Source organism: Paralichthys olivaceus, chromosome 12 (assembly GCF_024713975.1).
Source record: "Paralichthys olivaceus isolate ysfri-2021 chromosome 12, ASM2471397v2, whole genome shotgun sequence".
NCBI lineage: Eukaryota > Metazoa > Chordata > Actinopteri > Pleuronectiformes > Paralichthyidae > Paralichthys > Paralichthys olivaceus.
This window is the reverse complement of record NC_091104.1, coordinates 16,740,289-16,763,168: the sequence shown is the minus strand read 5'-3', so window position 1 is coordinate 16,763,168 and position 22,880 is coordinate 16,740,289. Positions and strand designations below refer to the sequence as shown.

Sequence of the window (22,880 nt, the reverse complement as noted above, 5' to 3'; positions counted from 1 at the left end):
TATGGATAAAAAAATTAAGTCAGGAGGTTGCAATGGGTTCTTCAGCTTTTTGAATTGGTTGTATTCATGAAGCGTAAACTCACCTTAAAGCAACTTTTCATTGAGATGTTCAGTAGCAGAGATGCATCATAGCCAGCACATGTCTGGGAATGTGGTTGATGCTTTTTCATTTTTGGCAAAAAGAAACCAATCGATGTAAACTGTGATTCACTGAAATGAATGTGTGGCTGCTGGGCTGCAGGGAGCTGACCGTGGTGCTGATCTGCACCAGCACTGGGATGATAACGTGATGTGAATGTGCAGCTATAGATGAGACATGATGAACCACAGGACCGATGCACCATCCCTCCCTCCCTCCACCCCTCCATCCCTCCCTCCATCCCTCCATCCATCCCTCCGTTGTTTGCTTCTATTTAACCCGCTAATGTTTGAATATTGGCGCGGCCCCGGTTACATTAACAAGGTCTGCCGGTGACGTGGCACATAAAGACCCCGCTGCTGTATCTCGGCTTCACGACACCGTCCCCCAGCTCGCTTCAGCCCACCGATGCTGCTGCTGACACACACTCCTCCTCCTCCTCCTCCTCCTGCTCCTCCTGCTCCGGGCGGTGCGCGGCGGCCTCAGTGAAACACACACATGCTGCGGTCGTGTGCCCGCTGTGAATGGTCCGCGGATTAGCTATATGCTAGTATCGATAGGTGAGAGGAGCCAGCGGAGGCTTCCCGAGCGTGAGCAGGCTCCTGTGCGGCCATGGCTGAAGGTGGAGAGGGAGAGGATGAGATCCAGTTCCTCAGGACTGTGAGTACATTTCCTGCCTGTTTGCACTTGAAGCGCTGCTGCTGCTCCGGTGATGTGGAGAAATGTGCAGCTCTGTCTTCTCTGTATCGCTGCCCATCATTTGTCTCGCTCCTCCGGTGTTATTTCATCGCATCCCCTCTGATAACCTCGCGTCTTGTTGCACATCTTAGGGGCAGTGATAGTGCCCCCGTTGTTTTGCGCATCGCTCCCCGACAGCTATTGTCTTTCCTGCAGTCTCTGTCTCAAGAAGTTGACAGCACTAGGTCTCCTGCCGTGCAAAACTTACATATGCACCTTCCTGCAGCCTCTCGGTTACAAGTTGTAGTGTGATCTCACTTATAATCTCTGAAATACTGAGGGTTGATTCATAAGGCTGAATTGTTCCTGTAGTATCACTTAGGTGTCTGTGAGGATGAAGGCAGTTTTGAACCTGTGTGCTCGCTGTGCATTCAAACGTGCTAGTCTGGCAGTGTTGGCTGCACGTCCAGACAGTCGCCCCAGGGTTCCTGTGCAGCATCAAACATCTATGCAAATGAAAATGTTCTAATAAATACAGTCTTGATGCACCCTGATGTATTACTTGTTGGACGTAAACACAGTTTAGACTACGAGAAACTACCTGCGTGCCATACACTGCTATGAAAACATTTGCCACTTAGTACAAATGAATTCTTTCAGTTGAGAAGATGAGTGTTGGGGCTTGGGACGAATCTGGCAGCGCGTGAACTTGTTTCCGCCACTGACAAAGATAGATGGTGACATGATCGGCTCGTCTATGGTGAAATGCATTGAGAGATGTATCACGTCTGAAAATACACTGTGATGTGGGTGATGAGGGAGCAGAGAGCTGGAGGTCTTCCAGATAGACCCCTGAGACAGTAGGAGGTGTTTGGTTGCACATATCTGTGGACCTGCTGCCTGTGGTTTCCCTTTATTAAGCTCACACATGCACAACTACCTGTATCATAGAGGTGTTCGTATTCTTATGTGAATCATTGTCATATTTATTCACATTATTGTCAGTTTCTTAAGTTTAATTGAGAGGCTTCAGGACAGATTCTACACAGTGCAAATAACAGTGTCACAATGTCAAAAGAGATCCAAGCAGACACAGTGTAGGTCCATGACTCTGCCCTCAAGTGACAGCGTCTCGACTAAGTCAGTGTTTGCTTTGTGCTGAAAGGCTCTCTTATCTCCAGGGACGGCGGCGATCTTTAAAAACGACCCCTTCCTTTCACCTCCTCCCATGTGGCAGAATCTGCAACCTTTAAACCACAGCACACAGAGGTCACCGCATCAGCATGGCTGCCGCTCCAAAAGAGAACTGACATTTCATCTTACACCTTCACACTGCACCTCTTCTCTGGGCTTGAATTTAAAAACCACCAATCCACACTTAGAATCATAATGTTTGCTTTTTTTGTTTTTAACTTGCTCGACTGTTTTGGTCTTATTAGTTGGGTTCATGGCAACAACAGTTTTCCCTCCAGATGTTACAGTGGGAGGAAAAGTGAGAAGGCATTAAATAATAGGAAGCTACTGTTGCTTTAAAAAGGGCTTTACAGCTTGTTGCATCTCTTTAAATCAGGAAACAGCTGACGGGCTGAACGGTGTTGGGATGTGAGCGAGCTCAGTGTTCATGTGCGTAAAATCTGTGTGTGTGTGTGTGTGTGTAATGAATGCAAATGCAGAGCCGTAGCTGTGTGGTGCAGTCAGGCTGCACCAGACGTGCCACAGCAGAGCACAGTGCAGAAATTATTCATCAGTCCAAGCGAGGCACATCTGAACTAGTCTGTGTAGAATAACAGAGCACACACACGCACATTAGTATGTACAGTACATGCCCACACATGCTATAGTGATACATATTTATCTAGAGTACATGACTAAATCAGTCCTGCAGAAACAAATGCTCAAATAAGACATGCCTTTTCAAACACACACACACGCGCGCACACACACACACACACACACACACACACACACACTCACACTTACATTGGCTCTAACCCTGCCTTTATGTTGTATGACTTGATGGCAAACAGCGGCTGAGATATGTAAGGGGCTATATTTCTCGCTGGCATCCCAAATGTTATTGGAGTCAAGGAGCTTGATAAAGCAGTTCACAAACGGCCTTCTCTCTAACAACACAAAGTAATTTCCCTGGAGTGGGAGCAGAAATGATCCCTGCCGGACTGCTGCTGCCGCCTATAAACCCAAAGTCTGTGGGAGGAAGGGAGAGGAGGAGCGAGGCAGTGTGAGGGTATCTCAGCCATGGGTAATTTGATGTTACAGGAAGAGGAACGGGGCTGATTGTGAGTCTGTGAGAAAAGCGCCCCCCCCCCCCCCCCCCCCCAAACTTCTTTTTAATGTCAACAGGAGCAAGAAGCTGCGCAGAGTTTAATAAGGCTGCACATTCTCCAGGAACTTTATTCGTCATGTTTGGAAAATGTCCTCAGATGCACCAGCTCCAGCAGCAGTACATAATAATAAGCAGCATAGTGAATAAAAATATCAGCTTCTGGTTCCATGGCTCAGGTAGTTTGTTAAAGGAATTGTTTGACCATGATGCGCCAAGTAATCGCAGTAGAGGAACAAGGAAGAGGAAGAACAAGAGGGGATAGTAACAAGAAAGTTTTGTTCCTGTGCCTCCCACTTTATCTTTTAATTCATGCAACGATCCCGACAGAATCCCTCTTATCAGTGCAAACATGACACAGCATGCGGTGCGATCATCTGCGCACGAGCACACGCACACGCACACGCACAACTGTTGCCAGGGACCCCCCCCCCCCCCAGGCGAATATCAAATCCTGGTGATCTATTAGCAGGTTGAGTGGGAGAAGCGACCTTGAAAAGGCCAGACTAGGGCTGTGACTAATGCACTGTGGCAGTGCTCGGCTTGTTTATGTGAAGGCATCGGTCTCACTTTGCATCCGGGCATTGACTGTCAATGCGGCATGCGCGGGAAGAAGTAGTGCAATGAGCCAAAACAAGCAGGCGAAAAAGAAAAGGTACCCTAACAGAAAACACCAGAAACAAAAGCACAAGAGAGTGAAGCGTTAAAGGAGGATTTTTCTTTTGGGCTATGCTGTGTGTGCCCGTGGCATCAGTGCCAGAGCTCGCTGCCTCCTCACCCACTCGAGTCTCTGAACACCCTGCTGGGTCGCTCTCTCTTTCATTCCCTTGTTGCCGTTCCTCTTGTCTGCTCTGTTCGGCTTTCACTTTCATCCCGTTTCCCATTTCGCTGCTGCACTTTTTCCTGCTTTTAACTTTAATCTCATTCTTTGAACTCTCCTCTTCATGTGCATCCTCTTTTTTCGCATATTCATTGTGATCTCTACTGTGGCTTGGCATGTTGTGTGTATCTACATGCTGGATAGGTGGAAGATCCAGGGAAGGCAGAGGCTCTATCTCACAGCTCCATGTTGCCCCAGACTGCAGCAGGCAGTCAGATATAAATTATCTTTACTGTAGCAACTGCAGGAATCTTTAATAAGGCTGTTTTACTTTAGCAGAGTGCATGAGGAACATGTTCTGAAAGTTTTTGCTGACCTTTCATCACAAGTAGTTTTTCAGTGTCATATATTGACATGATTTCAGCTCCACAAGTATTCCAGACGTGCTTTCATATCTGGCTCCTCCTGTTTTCTCTGTCACTTGCCCTGCGTATAATTATTAGCGATCACCATGAAATTATTCCCACTGAGGGGAATTCAGTTCGGCACATCGCTGCATTCTGCTTGACACTAAGGAGGGGAGCTTTAATGTTATTATGATGAGGTCTGCTGTCATTTCATGGTTGGATTAAAAAACTAATAGCTCAGTTTCATTAGCAGCCAAAAGGCGTTTTGGGCGTAATGGTACAGATCTGAGCGCAGAGATCCACTCTGAAAATAGATTTGTAAAGACTATACTAAATAAGTTTTTCCTAAATAATTCATTTATTTATGACTAGGGATAAAACCAAATGTACTGGTTGTAGTGGTTCAATCTTTAATTACTGTTATTACTGTGGTGATTTGGTTGATACAGCATCAAACAAAGTTAAAAAGATAAAACATGGAAGGACAAGTACATGGGCTCTGAAAGCAGAGGAGCTTTTAACGTGCTCTGGTCATCGCAACTGCTAGCATTCATCGTTGCCAAACTGCATGTGTTTGAAGATGCAAGGGGGGCGGCTGTGGCTCAGAGGTTAGAGCGGTTGTGCTGTAACCAGAAGGTCGGCGGTCCGACCCTAGTCTTCCTCATACTGCATGCCGAAGTGTCCTTGAGCGAGATACTGAACCCTAAATCTCCCGTTCTCATAGAGAAAAGTGCTGCACACAGATGCACTGTATGAATGTGTATGTGAGTTGGTGAATGGAAAACTGTAATATAAAATATTTTGAGTGGTCATCAAGAACTCTATATAAATATACAAAGATTAATAAAATAACTCTGACACACTGTTTCGGGCAAATGTGAAATTTGATTGACGGATGTTGGTTCTTTTTGTAGACAAGTTACATTCCAGCGATTCAAAGTGCAAAGTTATGTCATCATGTATGAGCTGTATTGATCAAACAGATACTCTCCCTTTCTGCATTGCACATAACCTATATCCTCCCTCCAGTATTGATTCACCTCATATCTACCATTAGCATCACCTGAGACTCATTCACAATCCTCAGTCTTGCACTTGCTGAGCCTCACCTTGCAGAAAAGTATGTTGGCGTGAGGTTTGCAGTGGAAGTGTTGATCGGCAGAAGGCTGCTTCTCTGTGTTGCATGATGAAAATAGACAGATTAGATAGGCCCGTGATGTCGAGTGAATGAAGCCAGCAGGCCTGCCCGGAGACAATCCGGAGTAAAGCTGCTGTAATGAGATATTGATCGTGCCACCAAATGAAGAAATTTCCTCAGTAATGCTGGTGGCATGCAGTAAGCGGGCCTGATTGATCTGGTGTTTCTGAGCATGAATATTTAACAAGGCAGCGTAGGAAGTACCTTCCTTCTTACGAAGACCCTGTTGTTGTTTTCTCTTGGTCTGAAGACCTCTGACATATCGGCCATTCATGTTAGATATAGTGTCAGAGGGTGGAAAGCCCTGATATGACCGCACTGACTAATCCAAAGTGCTTCTGTGCTCCCAGGATGCACCTGTATCATTTGTTGCTTTGCAGAAGTTTAGTGCTACAACTATTGATTTTAATTATTAATGAACATGTCTATAATTTATTTTAATCAACTGAACACTTCAATGTTAAATGTTAACACTTATCACAAATGCCCGTCGCAAATGACCTGAGGCCGAAGCTCTGTCTTTAAATTGCCTACTTGACCTCGCCAATAACCCAGGCAGACTTGCTGACATCCAATTAAAGCAGCAAACATGGGAGCTGAAATACTTTTGTCCTTTAAACTGAAAACTAATATCAACACTTTTCTAAATTTTCAGTTAATGGTCAAAGGTCATGCTTATGGTGGGCTCACAACACATGTTCTGGCGTCTTGAACTTGATATCACAAGTCTGCCTGTCGGGAATTTCTTAAGATTTTTACCAGTTGTGGAGTCAAAGATCAACTGATTAGATTTCACAGGTCAAAGGTCCTGGTGACTGCATATGATTCTGGAAATATAATGTGTGTAGACTAAAACAATTTTTAAAGGACATTACTGGATCCTCATTCTCTATATAAAATATACATTATATAGTATATTATACCTGTAGTCTAGTGTCAGTGATAAGTCAAGTGTCAGCATTTATCCTGTAAATTTGTGTGTTCATCTGAATGAAAAACTGAAGCAGAATTACTGCAGTCAGCTGACTCCCAACCAGAAGTAAAAAGTTAAAACGATATATTAGTTTTGTCATTTCAGAATCTCATACATATCTATGATTGACTAACACTTCATGCAAACAAATTTAAAATGTTTATTCTATACATATTGCCATTTATTGAAAGAGGAGTCTCCTGCCAACTGATCAGAACTACCTGCTCCAATGTAATGTTCTTTTTTACAAAATTCCCTGATTGTTGTCTTTGTGTTTTGCAAGTTGTTAACTGCAGGAATCAAATACCCTTTGTACCCTGATCAGTTGCCTGTAATGCTACACTTTATTCAGAGGGAAAATTTTTCTCATCTTATCTTCACAAATACCACAGATGTTGATGAGTCATAGCCCCTTTTGCTTTTCTGTAACTTCTTTTGTGCTCTTTGGCCACCTGCCGATATCCACAGTTGGCTGCCTTGGACCGACAACAATGCAGTGTAATCAATCCTGCAAGCTCCACTGACAGCATACAGAAAATGTATAAACGTGAGATTGTTGCACACCAATTCTGTTACTTCCAAACACTTAAACACCACCACAATTTTGGTATGCTACCAGTCGCCTGTGCAAAAGATTTCACACATACACACACATTCATGTATCCTAGCACTCCTGCTTTGGTTCTGCTCACCATTTCCCTTCTCCTCTTCATCTTGTTCAAATTTATAACCTGAAATCACTTGAACACCATAAGTGCATGCTTGCCACAGTCTCCTCAGCCATCAGTGATTGTTAGCTGCTGCCTCCTCCTCCATAGCTAGCAGGGCCATTTCTCATCTCACATCTCTGTCTGCTCCTCTTTGCCGTTGCTTCTTGGCAGTCAATGTTGGCTCAAACATGAGCGGTCACATTTCTAAATATGCTACGGTACTACAAAAAGCTGTGGCTATAGAAAATCTGTGCAATCCGCACATTTTTACTGGCATGTTCTTTTCACATCTTTCCCTCTAAAATGACCAGAGCAGTTGAGTACATGTAGATAAATGAAATGTATTTTTGTTGTAGTTTATCTGAGTGAAGTTACATCCCCTGATCAAATTACCTGGCTTCCCCTTACAGACTGCAGACACCTCTGCAAGGTACAACGTTTTGGCTGGACCCACCATGGTGCAAGCAACTTTTTCTCTGGCAAACTCCCATCAACAAATTGGTCTTTCTTTACAAACCTCAGCTAATTTCTACCATGCAGGCAACAGGCACACCTCTCGCTCTATCTACTCTGCTCAGTGATTGGCAGAAAGGTTGAGTGGCAGTTTGTTATCCAGATGGAGACAAAATCTGCCTTTACGCAAGCACTGAATAATTGAGGAGCAGTTTGTGCTTGTGTGAGCACAAATGTCAAAATGAGTTGAACCAGACAACAAACGAACTTTATCCAGCAAGCTCCCACGTGCAGAGTCTGTGTATTGTTTTTCAATTGACAAATGAATTGACAAGGTCATTGTCTGGAGAATTCACAGTGAGTGACTAGGTGTGTTAACTTAATATTTCCAGTAGGTGAGAACACGTCACATAGACATCTCTGGTTGCGTGCTGCATGTCTGAAAGGGCAACTCTGGATGATAATGTCTGGACACTTTCCTGAGACGACATGTCTGACTTTTCACTGAGCGATCATTTGGCATGTACATACAGCCAAAATTACAGCATAGTCATCATCTCAAGTTAAGTGTATGTTCATTTTGTCAGATGACATTGGAGTTATTCAATGTTAGCAGTGCAGAGCCACCAGAAGTGGCTGCTGGTTAAGATGTAATCTTCTGTAAGTCTTCTGTAGTTTCAATCACTATTTCATACTTGTTCTGTAGTTTGACAACAGGAATGTAAAACATGTGAATTTGAACAACTTTATGGGGAATTCAAGAGTAGTAAAATACTTAATATGTTAGCACAAAGATTGGGAGAGAGGAAAGTAGCTAATGGACCAAAACTGGTTGACACTTGGCAGGAGGCAAACTTTACCAGATGTCCTTGTTTATAAGTGAACTTTTCAACTGTGAAGTTTCACAGTGAGATGTTTGCTGAAGTTGTTTTTTCATTTGCATTTTTGATTGTTAAGTGTCCATTGCTGAGTGAAGCAAAGCCAGAAGATAAATAAGCAAGGGTTAGTGTAAAGATTGGAAGCAAGGGGAATAAGCTTACCTCGGTCTGATGGGTTAAAAAAGATAAACATCATGTTTTTCTTTTAGACATAACCAGGCAAGCTGTTTCCCCTTGCTCATAGTATCTGTGCTAAGCTAAGATAACCGGCTAATTTGCCTGGCTTTATATTGAACTGACAAATATGGCACTAATAACAATCTTCTTGTCTAACTCTTGGCTGAAAAGCAAAATAGTATATTTAGGTAGGTAAAGCAGAAGAACAATAAAAAAACAACACAATGCTAATAGGAAAGTTGCTTGTTGTGGTTTTATGTTTGTTTTGTCAATCACTTGATGCATCACGACAAAGCGGAATGGGGCGCATGGCATCAATTATATCCTCCTCCAAGGCGTCACAGTTTTCTGCCATCTTACCCAATACAAACCAATGAGTGGCCTTTTTTATAATTAGCTTCAAGGATGCTGCCAAATTCATTAACGGAGAAGAAGTTTGGCTCATTTAACATGCTCTTCACACAGGGCCTGCTGTGCAACACACATTGTTACAGTTTCCCTACTTGTGCAACCAACAGCTCTTTTACCACGGAAACAATGACAGTGTTTCATTTCACCATGGATAAGAATCATTAAAACTCTTACTGCTTTTGTTTGCGCTACATAAAAGCAGCTCTGGTATATCTGCCGTAATTATTTCCAATGTTCTTTCTCACCACTGTGCCCCTAATAAGTCATTTGAAGTGGTGTTTACTGCCGAAATCTGCTGCTCACTTTACAGTGTCTGTCTCTGAGTTTTTAAGCAAAGCTTTACAGTAAAAAAAAAATGCAATGCAAGATCATTATGCGGTGGACAAGATACTCCCAGTGCTACCAGTGCATGTTGGTGACTCACCTGAGAGTGAGTAATTGAGTACACATCTTCCACACATAGATGCATCTGCTGCCACAACATTTGTGTCAGGAAAATGCAGTGATGTTCCCCCCAGGTGCCAAAGTCTCAGCCTTTTCATCTGATATTGACAACAGTGGCGTTTCCTCGCTCATAAAAGATTCATACCTCTTTAACAACCCCTGCATCACGCCATGCCAGCACCGATGAGGAGATATCACCCTCTTTAATGGTCCTTGTTGCTGCAGCGTCAACGATGTGTGTTGCAAAGAAATGCACTATCCTGCCTTGCCAGCAAGACAAGGAAATGCATAGATTGTATGTACAGCTAAGTTAACTACCCATACCCTCATTCGTGCTTAACATATATGGATTTGAAGAGCATTCTCTGCTAAAATAGCATTATGCTCTAACTTTTTGCTGTAGCTTTCTACTTTCTTCAGGTACTCTGCAGTGCTTGAATGGAGAAAAGCTGCGTGCAGCCCTGCAGGTGAGGAACTATACAGGGATGGTGGAGCACTTTTTACCCCTCTGAGTGGCTGAGTACCTCTGCAGCAGTACTCAGTTTTTCTCAGCCCCCAGTAACACTCCCTCCTAACTTAGAGAAGTGTTACTTTGGCACTATAGCTAAGAAGCTGACACTTCAAAAGTACCTCACCATGCTCTTAATGGCCTCTTTCTGAAATGTATGACAAATCAGAGTGCTGCGGGTTGATATTTGATGCAGTAAAAATTGCCCTACAGGAGGCTGTTTTTCAGCATCACAGCCCATCTTTTTCCCACCTGCTTTTTCCACGGCATGTTGCTCCGTGTGATATGTTCCTAAATCTTGACAATTGTGAAATTAGTCAAACTATCTCAGCACTATCTCTGTTTGCCTTCTCTCTTCTGTGATCCCTTTCTCTGTGTCTTTTTTGTGTTTTAGCTTTGACACCACAACACTTCACCTGGGCAACCTCACTAGTCCCTGAACAAATAGAGTTTGACACAGCGGTGTCTGAGCTGTAGTTCAGTCTCAGCTCTCTGTTCTGTGCTGGGGGCCTGACACAGCTACACTTGCAAGCATGTGGATCAGCGCTATGAAGAAGCATAGTCAGGTCAGGCCTTAAAGGACAATGGATATTTTTATCCCAGGGAAGCTGACACTGTGATCACCATTATTGCATATACAGGGAATAATACTGCTACACTGCTGAGGTCTTTGCAGAGCAGAGTAAAAACTTTATTTCTAACTCTATTAAACAAAGTAAACAAATTATCTAGTTTTATCTTAAAATTCTGTCCTTCTTGACAAAAGCAAAGTGCTGAGGACAATGTTTTGTTTAGATTGTTGCAATCAAAGGATGTGGGAATTGGATATGTCTAACTTACATCTTGCTTATTATAAAGACTTAGGTGCACAGGGGAAAACAGCGATTGTACCTGGTGCTGTTAAAAGGTAAAGATGTCATTCGCAAGCCTCGAATTCCAATTCAACTGTCTTGGTTTGTGCAGATTAAAGAAATTTGATGAAATGTACCTGGTTTGAGAAGACTGGATTTACTAACGACAGTTAAGCTACAGCTAGCAGCAGCTTGGCTCACCATAGCATTAAGTCTTGAAGCAGGAAGAAACTGCTAACCTGGCTCTTTCCAAATGCTCCAAGTTTATGCTAAGCTAAGATAAATATGTACAGCTTCATATATTTTCTATGTATACATGAAGGTATATCAATCTAACTCTTCCAGCTCTCTTTAAGAAAGCACATGAGCATATTTCCCAAGTGGCTAGACTTAGTTTTATATAACCAACAATACAACATCCTTCCAGCTGTGGCATTTTAAATATCTGCAATCACTGCTCCCTTTGGTATTCTAGGTCACTCTATTTCCACTTTCTTGACCTGAAAGCAAAGTGCAATCTCCATCCCCACACAGCTTGGGTCTATCTGTAGCGTCACATCATTGAAATACTGAGTCAACATTCATGCTTCACTTCCTGGATGCAGGACGCTTACAAATGCCCCGGTTAGCCCTGCTCTCCCTTTGGACCTCCAAGACGAATCTTGCCCTAAAATAACACCACATATTTCTTGTCAGAAAATAGAAGCAGTCGGTTTTACCCTTTGCTGTGTTCCGCCATACGAAGTCTCAATTCCCTGGAAATGAGGCTACTCTGCAATGAGGTAGGGTGTGGAAATAGTTTGATCCTTCTGTTCACACACATTGCCCCTGAGCATCCCCATGGCCATCATGTAGTTATGAGAAACAATGTTGTACTACCCCATACTTCTCACTTAATAATTGTTTCATCTGGTCTGATAGCAGTTAGGAGCAACACAGTGGTGCTGCATCCCTGTGTTTTCCTTTTTTGTTCAATAACCTGGACAGTGGAAGCAAGGAAGAGATGAAAATGCTTACTTAGCCTGTCACATTAAAGCCACCGCTGGCGCTGCAAAGCAGGGCTGCAAGGTGCAATAAAAGACTATATAGCCTCCTTCCTTTGCTTCCTCTTTACTGAGACCTGGGAGGGGTTTGATCTGCCTGCAGGGCTCCATTAGTAACACTTGTTTTTGGCTGGATGACCACGGACCAGCACTACACCTGCGAATATCCATGAATGAGTTGGTGAAGGAGTAATAGAGTAGAGTTTGTAATTTTCACCACTGATCAGGCAAGTGTTGTATGATTGATTGAAGATACACTATTGATTGCTGAGTTTTGGAAGTTTTCCCATTGGCCGTGGCTCTTTTGAAAAAGAAAGAATAACCTCACATCCTCACAACTACTCCTTTCAGTCCCCCTCTCTCATCTCAAAACTGAACAAGGCAGAGGAGTCTCTCTTGTTTTCCCCAAGCTCTAGAACAGTCTTCTATTCCACATAAGGTTAATAGTAAGTTATCCTAATAAGTTTAAATCTAATTTAAAGTACTATCTTTTTAATGCTGTTTTTAATTCAGCCAGAGTTTTGTCTCATGATTCTGTTAATATCTCAAATCTTCGGTTGTATTTGCACTTTTTAACCATACTTGGATTGTTTTACTTTGCTATAATTGTAAAGCCTTTTGGCTCAACTCTTGTTGTTTGTAACATGCTACAAATTTATCTGACTTGACTTGACTTTACTTAGGGCAAATAATCTCTATTATCTGACCTTTTTTGGACAGCGTTTTGGACAAATGTTGCTTACTACTTTCCAGAGAAGAGAGTCACCATTATTGCCCCATATACAAGAGGCACATTTCCCTCTGCTACTATTTGCCGAGTGGTAGAGAGACTGTGTGATATGTGACAGACAAAGGCTGCTATTACACATGCACTGCAACCATGAACTTTTCTAAATATTACTCTGGAATAATATGCGTGAATGTAAATGTCCAAATCTGTCCTAACCTTGCCCTTCCCCTAGCAAGAAGTCAGTGTAACATCCGACTGAGCTAATGTGCAAACAGTTAAAGGGCTTATATTAGCTGACACTAGGCAGAATATAAATGTGATGTGACAATGCAATTAATATCTTAATTAGTATTTTGCACTTCCACAGTCGTCAAATACATCTTCACCTTTGCACATTTATCTTGACAATCTAACTTTCTCCTCAGACGACCTGTAGCAGCCCTCATTCTTTACAGACTTCTTTCTCTTCTTTGTAACATCTATGCTCTAATGTGTTTGCATATATATAAACCTTAACATCCTCTTATATCATCTTAAAAGACATACATTCTGTCATGTATAATGCAGCCGTTTTTTCCCCCAAGCTATCTTGCTCACAATGAGCACCATACCTGTCCAATCTTCAAGATGGATTTCCCCCGCTCCGTACGCTGCTGCTCTTCACGGCTGTGTGGTGTGAGGGTATGGTGATTGGGTAATTAGATTGCCTTCAGTGATTAGGCAGTCCAGGTCTAAGGTGCAATATGTGTTACAATCAACAACCTGCGAGGATCTTATATTGATGTGACTATTCATTCTTGCAAAGAATAAAGGGACAAAACTGTAGTTCAGCTAGGTGTAGAGATGGTTAATGTACAAATGGAGAATGTCTAATGATTCTCCAAGCATATTGCATTCATGCTAGAGCAGTCCAGGATGCAGCTGCATGCATTTTGCTGCCACAGACATCGTTCAATAACAAGCTGTAAAGCTGTCACACTCCCCGGCCTTAGCAAAGCCTTTAAAGGAGGCGGGAAGTTTAGCGGATGTCGAGATTCATTGATGATGTCACCTTGGCCTGGGGATTTTAATGATGTGTATGTGCGTTCCTTGTGCTCTCTACAGTTTGTCTTTCTTTCTGTTCTCTCTCCCTCTGTGTCTCTGTTGGTCTATATGTGCAGTGGGAGCAGCATGTTCAGCAGTTTGCCTCAAGATGAGCATTAGCACGTCCATTTACACAGCAACACTCATGGGAACAAATCATTTGCTCCTCTGGTACAACTTTTTTTCTTCCTTTCGTTTTTCATCTCTGCTGGTGTCAAACCACAGTGTGTGACTCAAGTCTGTGAATCACTGCAACAGTAAATTCAGAGAACAGCGGGTGTAATCCCTAGCAGAATATTCTGGAACAGTCATATTTTGTTTTACACAGCCTCCTTTGCCACTTGATAACTTTTCTCAGAAAGGTAGTGGCGTGGGGCCCTTGTTTGGGGATTTTCAACCATGGTGTTCTTGCACTAGACACAGCCGACCATAAAATTTAAGGGGATTCTCAATTGTCGATGTTGACCAACTTATTCAGCCATTCTCTGGGGCCCCATCCCAATAGCCTGCTTTGCCCAGCCTGTTGCGATGCCCCTGAACATAAGCAATGCAGCTTAAGGTGCTAAATTGTTTGCAAGGATAAACCTGCGGTGCCATCCAATAAAAAGGTATCAACTCAGTAAACAGGAAGTAAATAGTGTCACAAATTTGTAGCACAACTGCTACAACTAAAGCAACAGTACGATGCAGTCGAAGGACTTGGACTCTGATGAAACATAAACACAAAGTTTTCCTGACAATATAAGATGGAGGAACTGTGGAAAAGATGGCAGGAAAGATGTTTGTTAGTACATACCTGATAACTAACATTTAAAAAAATGTTAATGTTCAAATGTTTTTAAACACACTCCTTGTGTGTTAAAGAAAATTGAATTTCTTGTTTTTGTTTTTAGCCGTAGTATCAAATTGGTTAATACAATTTTTAGTGCCATCCCTACTAACATGTATCAACTACACTTAACATGACCAGGATGCATTAACAGATTATTAGGCCAATTCCCCCCAATGTTTTAATAGTGCGTCATTATAGACTGCAGTCTCCTCTCCTCGCCTACTAATAGGTCTGGGAATCACCTGGTCTTTTTCTGCACCTTCCCTGTGTGAGAGGATAAAGACAAGGTGGGAGCTGCTGCCCAGCTGTATTTCATCCTGCAGTGCCTGACCATCTGTATCAATCTGTCCAGAACAAAGTCTCAGTGTGTGAGCCAGCCTCTGTACAGTGTTGACTGGCAGCAGGCCCCTGGTGATGATGGAGACGTATTACCTGCTACATTGTAGAACAGTGTCACATGGGGATACAGACAAGTAGAGGCAAGTGCTGTGGTCTGCTGCATTTGGCTTTGTTGGCTTCTTTTTCTTTTCCATCTTTACTGTATCTATATCTTTCCTTAAATATTATTTCCTGTCCTGTCCTATCCTATCCTTTCCTTTCCTTTACAATCTTACCCTACCCCACCTTACCTTACCCTTTCCTTTCTTTTCCTATCCTATCCCTTTCTCTCCTTACCAATCCTTTCCTTTCCTTTATACTCTTCTCCTATCCTCTCCTCTCTTCTCTTCTGCGGTGTTCTACCTTTCAACCTCCTCCCATGGGGCCACTCGGTGCCACCCTCGGATCAATTTGCTGTTGATTCACCAGATTCTTTGGCACAGGATCAAGAAGACAGAGTGAAGTTTGACCTCAGAGAGCCAGGCAGAGAGCAGAAGGCTGCTGCAGCTCCAAGAAGGAAGTCTGGATTTTATCACCACAAGTCTTTACTTTGATGGGATATACTTAGCAATGGCAATTTCTTCTTAATGGGAGATGTAATTGTCTTTTCTTTATGAACTCTTTCAGATATTTATGCACACCGTCTTGCACCAGTGCATTTTGTAGGCATGTCAACAAAAATAGTTGGTAGTTTGGGTGATTGCAGTTTTTGCAAATTAGCTTTATGTGCATGCGTTATTTAAAGCAACACTTGGCAACTTTTACTGCGCAACAGCCCCCTCTGCAGCCCCACATTGTGATGTATTCTTTTTGGCTCCTTCTCGGAGCAATTTGGTTTTCACGTAGATAAAAAACACAGCATATCTTAACTGAACATAAACACAACTGAGCGGTGGATATTCCTCATGATCCATGTACACCAAACTCCTTAGAATTCTCAATATTTCAAAAGTGTCCTCACTAGATATTGGAAATAAACATTGAATGAATTCCAAGTCTGTTTTACTGATCTACAGTTTACAGGCATTGCTCTTGAACTTACTGGGTCTGATTCCGGCAATTTAATCTGCGAGTTAGTTACGGACTTCTCGTACTTGCTCAACGAAGTTACACAGAACAGGCATTCGAAGTGCGGAGTGAGAATGAAAGTGGTACAATTCTCCGTAAGTCAGTGTACTATCAAACTGATTCTGAAGCTAATATCTTAAGGTTAAAAGTCTGTTGTTGACATGGATGTGTGGCTTGTGGCTCTATCAGGTGGCATGGCATCTTAGAAGCCAACAGCCGTGTATTACAACAGGAGGCATATTAGTGATGACACTACTTGTCATGTTGTTTCCTGTCCTTTGGGAGGTGTAAGGTTGTACTCAAGAAGTGTTTATCACAAAGTGTTTGATATTTTCTCTGCAAAACTGATGCTTTGTGTGGTGGCTGTGACTCATGGGTTAGTCCTGTAACCAGAAGGTTGGCAGTTCGATCCCAGTCTTCCATAGCCCGCATGCCGAAGTGTCCTTGGGCAAGAGACTGAACCCCAAAATGCCCCTTCTCATAGAGAAAGTGCTGCACATAGATACACTGTATGAATGTATGTGTGAATGGGTAAAGTGTTTTGAGTGGTCAGATGCACTATATAAATACAGAACATTTTCCATTTACTTTAAAGTTAAGGTAAAGAATCTCAGGTTTTAGAAGATGAGCAACGCTATCGTCATGAGTATAGAGTGTCGGGTGTAACATAGTGCAAGCAGTGGTAACACAAGCCTCGCAGGAGGTGTTGGAGCAACACATGAAATACTGGCGCAATTCACTTGCCATCACATCAGACTCAGGGTGCTCAAAAAACAGGAAACATTCTGTTTTTCTGCAGAAAGGTGCTTTGGTCCTTTTCTTTCTCTTGCTAAAGCTTGTTTGTGTCTCTCAGATATTTTGTGACTCCAGCATTACAGTGGTTATTGTAGCGCCTCCAGGATGTACTTGAGAATATGTTGCCAAATCTCTGCAGCCCTCCGAGGTGCATTATACGGTGTTAAGAGGTTTTTTCCATGAGCTGATGGCATGCACTGCAGTGCTGTGGATGGCTCTTCAAAAACAAAGGCTGAGACACTCCAGACTCCTCCTGAGAGCACTTTTAGTTAAAATTGTTTCTACTTATGCTACTGCTTCAGAGAAACAAAGTAACATCAAGTTACACTTCACAAACCCTGGCCTTCTTATCTTGGTTGTCTGCAGGGCTGGAGTCAAAACTATGCAGAGGTGTGAATAAAAAAACTCTTATACCAGGATTGTTTCACAAGCTTTAACAAGCCTGTAGGCTCTGTAATCACCTTTGACTATTGATAATAGTGACTAGTGCAGTGCCTGTTCTAAACATGCCTGTTAAGAATGGGCTGTTGGTTTGACTTGTGGTCATACTGGTTTCAGTTTTCTTTATGCAATTGCAAAAGTGACCTGCAGTAATGAGCAGTGGCAAGTAAAGACCTGGTGCTGGACTCTGAAGCTGATCCCAGTCGCCGCTTCTACAGAGCACCGAACACCAAATTTGACACTGCAGTTCCTTGGACCCTTAACAAGACACACAATTGTTATTCTAGATATGCTTTCCACATACAGACAGATAGAGAATTCTGGAAAGATAGTTTATTAGAAACATTGTTGTCTGGCCTGAATTCATGTACAGATCAAAACAGTAATTATCGTGCTCTGTTTGGGAGACCTTTGGCATACCAACCTGTCACTATGGCAAACCCTCCTCCAATGCCATCATTACCCTGGTGCATCAGCAGAGCATGATTGGCTGAAACCAAGGAAATGAGCCGAGTTGCCATCAGAGCCCCTCATTGAAATGCTGTAGTGTTACTCACACAAGTCTCGAAGGGGTTAGGTAGAGTTTTCACGCTATTGTTGTAGTACACACACACACACACACACACACACACGTATGTACAGCAGAGATGACAAATGCATGGATTTACACAGAACAGAGCAATGAGAGTGAGAGAGCTAAGAGAGGGAGCAGTATGGAACAATCAAATTCAATCTCAAGGTGCCCTTGGAGACACATTTCTCTTCGCAGACAGTTGAAAGATTTATGTTTTCTTTACTGACATAGAGAGCTCAACTCCTGACGTCACATTCTGATGTTTGTTTTTAGCCTCAGTAGTAGAGTTGCCTTTGCGATGCCCACAGAGTGAATTTGCTCAGTTTTTGACCCCAGTCTTCGCTCTGGAATGAAATAAGTCAAAGCTACTGGATGTGCAGAGGATGAATCCTGATTACTTTAGAGATGGCTTGACTGGTGCCATTTTTAATTGTGTGGACTTGTGCACTTACATGATCCAATATATTACGAAACAAAACCGAGAGAAATTGTATTCAAGGAAATGTAATGTTTTGTTTTCTTAGGCTTTTAATTACTTGGGTTTTTTTTTTAACTCAACCATGAGGTGAGCATATTTTTTCAGTCCTTCGTGACTGACATCACTGTCACAGTCACAGTCGTTTACCTATGAATGATTGATAGTAGTGAGGGCCCCCCCCCCCCCCTCCCCTTCTGTAGCAGGCAGGTACACTGGTGGGTCAGTAAGGAAAAAGAGGATGGGGACTGAGAAATAAAGAGAGAGAAATAGAGAGAGAGAGAGTCAGACATTTCATTGAACTTAAATTTTGAGGGCTGGAGAGATGCAGGGACGTGAGTTAGCCACTAATGAGATGCTTTTGTGTTTGTGTGTGTGTGCATAGCTTGTGCATCTTGGCACGGAAGCAGGCAGGAATGTGATGCGTGTGGATCGATACTGTCCTTATATGGCCCAAATCAACCCTGTGTCTGCTCCCTGAGCGTGGAGACTGATTGCATGTTCCAGCCCAGTCAAGTGATGATTTGCCAAAGAGGGCTATTCATTTCAATCTGAAACTTGAGTAACATTTTCCTATTGATCCGAGACAGTTAGCATTATGCAGTCTTCCCCATAACAATCAAATGAAGGGAATGAATCAGTTCCAGCAGTCTGTATTAGTCTTAAGTACATCTGCTTCATAATATACGTATGTATGTAAACCTTGCTCTATATTTTAATGACAAACTATATTTTTCAATGTTAATATACAGAAGTGGTGGCCACTATTGTCTATAAATAATATTAATGAAAAAATAGTTGGCAGGATTATGCAAAAACTACTCAACGGATTATGATGAAATGTAGTGGAAGAGTGTGGTATGGGTCAGGAAAGAACCCATTCAATTTTGGGGTGGAAGTTTTATCACTTTGTCTAAGATTATGACATTTTTCAACATTCTCAACCATTTTCTCTGGGAGTAATTCTTGGATCTTAATGAAAAAGAATCTGACACATTGAGGGACCTGCTATGAGTTTGTACAATTTGGTGCAGCATGATATAATCTAAGAAGTAAGAAGAAGATGGAGAAGGTATATGCTCTCTGCTTAGTGCCATTCAAGTTCTGTGATGCTCCACTGTGCCAATTTGTCAGACAAAAACAAATGTGCTCACGCTTTCATTCTTATTTTCTATACAACTTTATTTGCTCAGTTGCCATGGTTACATAATGACAGCTGAAGTTGAACCATCTTCATTACAACTCAAATGTGACTGAAAGCAAGTCCTTGTAAATGGTCCTTGGTTTTTTTGTATGACAACATGTTGTGGAAAAAGTCACAGACTAAGACGTTGACAGTACATTTGTTAGATAAAGACATCTATGTAAATATACTGTATATATTCAAATACATGCACATTTAATTTCAGACATATGCACTATGATGTAATCAAGGCCATGTATTTCTTCTGTTTTATTTTTATGTGTTAACACATCAATTTAATTAAACCACTTTTTCCTTTTAAAGTATAATATTACAACAGTTGCCATGAAGGTGAGCAAAATGTAAAACAGAATGATAACTGAAATGTCGCTGAAAGCTTCAAATGTCTATATTGATTTTAATTCATTTTCAACATCATTCAACACCCCATCACAATTATACATTTGTGTCTACCTATCACCAGACTTCTCTGTGATATGTAAAAAATGTTATCTCATTCAAATGAATGATTGTGTAACCATGGACGCCCCTGCACGCGTTCACCCCTTTATCTGTTGTCTGGAAGGTACAAGTCTTCACAGACTGAGCCTCACAATATGCTCCGCACTAGAATCTGTCACTGCGCCCACGTCTGAGGTGCACATAAGCACAACTCAACATTATCATCTGTGTGCGTTTTCAAGTGCCCCAAGGCTTGTCATATTGATTTTCATGTGGTGCTTCTAATGCTCACAGACATTAAATAAATATAGAAAGAAAACATCTGTATACCCCCCCTATAAATGCATGCAGATGCTCCTCATCTGTCCGTCTCTCTCTACCTCACTCGCATCATGCTGCACTGTAATTGAGTTCTTTAGTGTTACTACAGCTACTACTGCTGCTGCACTCTGCTCTCAGCACAATCCCTCTCACATTAAATAATGCAGCTTTAGCTATTGTGCAGAAACAGTCTCAACCCCCCCAACATTCCCCCACGTCCCCCAGCAGCCCGTATCAGCAGATTTCCGCTCGCTCCGCTATCGTCGAGAGTAACTATGCCCAGTTCAGCGTTTACGGGGCCAACGTTATAAACGCAATCAACGAGTTTACACAACGGCAGCATCAGATATTTGTTTTGCAACCCCCCCTTTAGAAAAAAAAAAAAGCATTCTGCAGACACACTCCAGTCGTTTCGACACCTGCTTTTGCTGATGTGTGTGTTTGCTACAGTAGTACAGTACCCATGCACCATGGCTCCTCTGCATTAAAGATTTAAACCATTTACTTATTAATGCTTCATAAGTTTTCAACATAAACAGATGAAAAGCTGTGGAAAACGCTGACACTTATCGCTGATAATATGCTTCACTTCCAAAGACTTTCAGTAATAGGCCATAGATAGATACATACATTTAGAACATATGCAAATACCTCTCACACATATTTGATAATGCAGCATGAAAGCCGTATTAATTTCTCAGTTTTACATACACAGACAGATTTATTTAATGAGACCATGATTTCCTTTTAAACCATGAAAAACAAAAAATCAATTGCCTGAACCTCATTTAATATATTATTATAAAGAGCTAATAGCAGAGGGAGGGGATCCAAAGGGATCAGCCATGGATCGTCTGTTTGATCGTCGGGAAAACCCCCAGTTAGCTGAACAGAAGCAAAAAGAGTATAAATAAGAGAACTTGAATAAGACGGGAAGAATATGTTCATTTTCAGAATAAACTCTCTGTGGTGTACTTGTCTATTTGGTTTTATATTTTCAGTAAAGCGTGTGTTTTTATTGTTTGTTTACTGAGCCTTGTGAAGATTTTGATGGGACACGTCTTCTCAGTGATTCAGTGTCTTGCTCAAAGACGCTTCAGTAAAGCCACCGCATCAAACTAAATAATTTACAATGCACTGCTTGTTTTGAAAGATAAAGAAGCCGGTCATCGGTGTAGCTTCACCAAAGATTTCTTTAAAACGTGAAAAATGTATATAGCAATACTGAACAATATGGCGTTTTGTGGGTGATGCAACACAACCAAGTGATGAAGTAGCTGGCTTGTTGTTGCCATGGTTACTAGTTGCTATGCCTCAGTGGAAAATGAGATAAATGCTTAACGCTGTATGTATTTGGTTTTTGTGAGTATTTGGTTTTGTTGTGAGTATTTATTCACGTTGCAAGGATTTGGTTGTTGCAAGTATCTGGATGTGTTGTGAGTATTTGGACGTGTTGCGAGTTTTTGGACTTGTTGTGAGTATTTGGTTGTTTTGCAAGTCTTTGGTTGTGTTGTGAGTATTTGGACGTCTTGCTAAATATGTAGTTGTGTTACGAGTATTTGGACATGTTGGAAGTATTTGAATATGTTGCAAGACGTTGGTCGTGTTGTGAGTACCTGTTCATCTTGCAAGTATTTGCTGTGTGTTTTCTATTTGCTGTGCATGTGTTGTCAAATTTAATAAAATGTTTCCTCCCTTTGCATGTTGTGTCTATTTGCATGTGTTAAACTGCAGTGTGTTGAGCTATCAGGGCCACCATAAACTTTGCTATAGGAACCTCACATTGGTTCTACTGTAGTAAAATCAGGATCTTTTGAAGTATTATGTGTATGAGCATGTGCCTGTGGTTGAATTGAGGTCCTTTCAGCACACACTTACAGCGTCCACACTTGCATGAACAGACACAAAGGCTGAAGTCCGTTTTGTCTTGACAGGATGACGAAGTGGTGCTCCAGTGCGTGGCCTGCATTCAGAAGGAGAATCGCAAGTTCTGCCTGGCTGCTGAGGGTCTGGGCAACCGGCTGTGTTATCTGGAGCCAACATCTGAGGCAAAGGTAGGCACACAGACTCCACCGCTGCACTGTTTGATTCTCTCTGAATAAACAATCAGAGATGCATGCCGTTGGCATGGGAAGTATCTGCTTTGCTCATTGATCGAAAATCATCTGCTTCATTTGATGGGAGTTTGTTTAAGGGTTGGTTATTATCACCTTTATTTTTTACGCTCCACACGCTCCACACTGACTGTGATATACTCAACAAAAGTCACATGAAGAAATTTGCAGAAAAGTCAACCTGATGAAAGGATGCACTCACTCAGGCGAGAACTCCACAGAAACCCAACATCCATTTATTTCATCCTCGTTTGGGTCCAGCAGACAATCAGTGAAGCCGAGCGGAGACGCACACAAAGAGCTCAGCGCATCATGAAAGCAGGAACAACAGCTCACATCCACCAATGTCTCCTTGCTGAGTGTTTCGTGTTTCAGGGACATCTCTGTGGGCCC

The 22,880-nt window shown here is 42.2% G+C and overlaps 1 protein-coding gene across 9 annotated transcripts in view; it reads left to right on the top strand.

Moving 5' to 3' along the window:
* Window positions 1-658: 658 nt before the first annotated feature.
* LOC109627894 (ryanodine receptor 3-like) overlaps window positions 659-22,880 on the top strand; it is a 103,742-nt gene continuing 81,520 nt past the window's right edge. For all 9 annotated transcript variants that reach the window (XM_069536350.1, XM_069536347.1, XM_069536348.1 and 6 more), the window contains exons 1-2: window positions 659-799; window positions 22,308-22,427. In XM_069536350.1, coding sequence (XP_069392451.1) covers window positions 752-799; window positions 22,308-22,427 — 168 coding nt within the window. In that variant the 5' untranslated portion in view covers window positions 659-751. The remainder of the gene's footprint in view (window positions 800-22,307; window positions 22,428-22,880) is intronic.